Raw genomic sequence first — 3,212 nt, 5'->3', positions numbered from 1 at the left:
CGGCAGCTTCTGAGCCAGGCTCAGAAGAGCAAACTTCTCCAGTACAAACTATCCATCCCTACCAATGGCAGGATATCAGAGCTATGTGATTTCCAAGCTCCCTTCCACCCCAAACCATTCCATGGCTGATGGATTCAGTGTTGCCCCTCCCCCAGTGGGCCCCGGTTGCACAGGCCCCCACAGCGCCCCAAACACGGAACCCAGCCCTCAGTGACATCAGCCCCGGGGCCGAGGGCACCACGGGCAGCGCGGCTGCTGCCGGGCTGTGCGGCTGTGGCTGTGCTGCTGCACGGAGCCCTCAGTGCTTGCAGCTGACATGTGCCTCTGGCAGCCATGAATTGGCTCGGCCTCCTCGTCCTGCTGACCGTGGCCGGGCTGGCCCACGGCATACCGTACCCCTGCGGGTAAGTGGCCCCAGGCCCTGGGAGGGAGCCATGGCAACACTTGGGGCCTTCCCTGGAGGGGACCCGCCTGGCCCCCATGGCTGGCCCACAGCCTCCCACCCACCACGGGGAAGCCTCAGTTCCTTGGACAGACAAACATCCCGTGGGCTTCCCTGGCCTGCTGTGCCCGCAAACCCTTGTGGGGAGGGCAGAGGGCTGAGCTTCAGCCTGAGCCACAGCAGGCCACGCAGCAGCGTGGAAATGACTTTCTGCTTGCAGAGGTTCCTGCGGCCTCCGCGCTCCGCAACCCGACTACAGCTCCACGACTTATTCCACCACCAGCGAAGCTTACGACTACGGCATGACGCGCGTTGTGGGTGGAGTAGGCGCTCTGGAAGCATCCTGGCCCTGGATCGTCAGCATCCAACATCTAGGCCTGGGCCATTGGTGTGGAGGGTCTCTCATCACTGCCGATTGGGTCCTCACAGCGGCCCACTGCTTCGACAAGTTAGAGTAAGGCAGACTAGGGAATGGGGACACCCTCGCTACACCAGCAGGTGCCCTGTCAGCAGCACCACCTGCTACTCCCATCCCCTTTCCTCTCAGGCAGCCCAGCCGCCACAGTGCTCAGGAGAAGCCTGGGCTTGTGCCAAGGCTTCCTAGCAGCCTCCAGCTCGACATTCCCCCAGCCCAATGTGTGCGAGGGCACTCGCACCTGCCAGAGCACTGCGCCCTCTCTGCCTTGCCAAGCAGAGGAGAGGCAGCCGCTGGGCTGCTGTGGTACGTGGCCCTGCTCCCTCTCAGCCCTCTCTCCGTCTTCTTTCCAGTGACATCAGCATGCTGTATGTGGTGCTTGGAGCTACCGAGTTCACTCAGCGGGGCCCTGGGGCTGTAGTTCGCAACGTGAAGCAGGTGGTGGTTCACCCCTACTACAGGCGTGCCGACTTCAGCTACGACATTGCCCTGCTGCAACTGGACGGTTCTGTCCAGTGCAGCGCCTACATCCAGCTGGCCTGTCTGGCTGACCCCGCCCTAGAAGTCTCAAAGCTCGACAACTGCTGGATCGCTGGCTGGGGTTCCACCACTGCAAGAGGTGAGTTCCAGGAGTGAAACCTGAGTCAGCTAAGTGCACTGGGGAGAGGGTTTGGGCTTCCTCACAGCAGAGACCGAAGCCAGGCTGAAGGACGTACCCCGGTGCAGAGGTGGGCCTGGCCTGCTCCCCAAAGGCAGGAAGCAGGGACACCATGCCCCAGTGCCTCTGCAGAGGGAAAGCCGTGCCCAAGGGACAGGGATTCCTCCCCTCAGACAGGCAAGGAGAACTGACACGGGGATGCTGAGGGCTTATTGCTTTCTCTGCTCCCAGCTCAAGGTTCAAGTGGTCGCCTGCAGGAGGCCAAGGTCCAGCTCATCAATTCCCAGCTCTGCAACAGCACAGCCTGGTATGCAGGGCAAGTCCACCCCTACAACTTGTGCGCTGGTTACCCACAGGGCACCATCGACACCTGCCAGGTATGAATGTGTCACGAGCCTCTCAGCCCCCAGCAGCACCAGCAGCCCTGGCAGCACTGCCCAAACACCGCCCAGGGTCTGCTTTGCCCCGGCCAGTTCGCCCGGTCACCCTCCCAGCCCCAGCTCCCCCCCCCCCCCCCCCCCCCCGCCCCCAGCTGCTGGGGGGGCTTCCTACACCCTCCCCATCCACTCCTACTTGCCCAGTGCCCCCCTTGTGCCAGAAAGCCCAGACAGCCCAGCTGGTGGTCTTGGCAGCGCAGAGATCCTGGTGCCAAACATCCATCCTCTGCACATCCAGGACTCCTGCCTTGTGCAGAGAGGACAGAGAGAGCCCTACCCTCCAGGACCCCAAGCCATTCACAGCCAGGGCTCTGGAGGCTCCAGCCTCTGAGGAAAGCCTTCCTCTGCCTGGAATACAGTTCTGGCAGGGGCTGTGAGAGAAGAGGAGACAGCCCCAGTGCTGGCAGGGGCCACTCAAGGCCACCTTAATCCTCTCTGCTCTATTGCAGGGTGACAGTGGTGGTCCTCTCATGTGCAAGGACAACACCGCTGAGTACTGGTGGGTTGTCGGCTTAACCAGCTGGGGAGAAGGCTGCGCCAGACCAAAGCGGCCTGGAATCTACACCTCCACTCGGCACTTCTATCACTGGATTGACTACAACATCCGTGCGTTCCACACAGCTGAAAGGGCTTCCTGAGCAGCAGGACAGGCAGGATCCAGGGCAGGCTGCAGTGCACCGCGACCATCTCCTGCTGGGGCAATGCCTGCTGATCCAAAGGCAGCCTCAGTGCCAAAACCCTGCTCTGCCCCGCCCCCATTTCTCTCCTGTGTGCAGGCAAACACTGGAGTTGATCTAACTGTTGAAATAAAGTTCCCTTTGTTCACAGGGAGCCGTCTTTTCAGTGTCATTCCAATTCCTGGGAAGGGCAACAAGTGCCACATTCGGCACCTGCAGAATGAGCCTGAGGCACGAAGGGACAGAGTGGCTCCAAAGAGCACCAGTGTGCCTGGTCAGAGAGCAGAGGGCTCTGAGCCACCATGGGCTGGAGGAAGCCGGTACGCCAAGCCCAGGAAGGGGATAGGACAAAAGCAGACACCTTGGGGACAGTGCTCAAATGCCCATGGGCTGATGATTTAGGGCCCGGTGTAAGCTTGGGCAAAGAGAAGAGACCAGAGACAGTCCCAAGCATGACAAGGGAAACTCCTGCCTCCTGAGTGGACTGCCAGTGATGGCTGGGAAGGCTGACGTGAAGCAGAGATTGGACAGAGATAAAAAAATAAAGTAGGTATTTCTTGAAAGGCCTCCAGAATCCACCTTG

At 60.8% G+C, this 3,212-nt stretch overlaps 1 protein-coding gene across 1 annotated transcript; it reads left to right on the top strand.

Annotated features, from left to right (window-relative positions):
• The first annotated feature begins 333 nt into the window (after window positions 1-333).
• Window positions 334-2,590, top strand: LOC136286235 (acrosin-like). The gene is made up of 5 exons (XM_066177593.1): window positions 334-404; window positions 663-896; window positions 1,211-1,476; window positions 1,747-1,892; window positions 2,402-2,590. The coding sequence occupies exons 1-5, from the start codon at window positions 334-336 to the stop codon at window positions 2,588-2,590; spliced, it is 906 nt and encodes a 301-aa protein (XP_066033690.1).
• Window positions 2,591-3,212: the final 622 nt, after the last annotated feature.

The sequence above is a fragment of the Chamaea fasciata genome, unplaced genomic scaffold (assembly GCF_029207755.1).
Source record: "Chamaea fasciata isolate MVZ Bird 193981 ecotype frontalis unplaced genomic scaffold, bChaFas1.0.hap1 SCAF_3, whole genome shotgun sequence".
Classification (NCBI taxonomy): Eukaryota; Metazoa; Chordata; class Aves; order Passeriformes; family Sylviidae; genus Chamaea; species Chamaea fasciata.
Note: the sequence above shows the minus strand (reverse complement) of the source record. Positions and strands in the feature narration are given on the sequence as shown.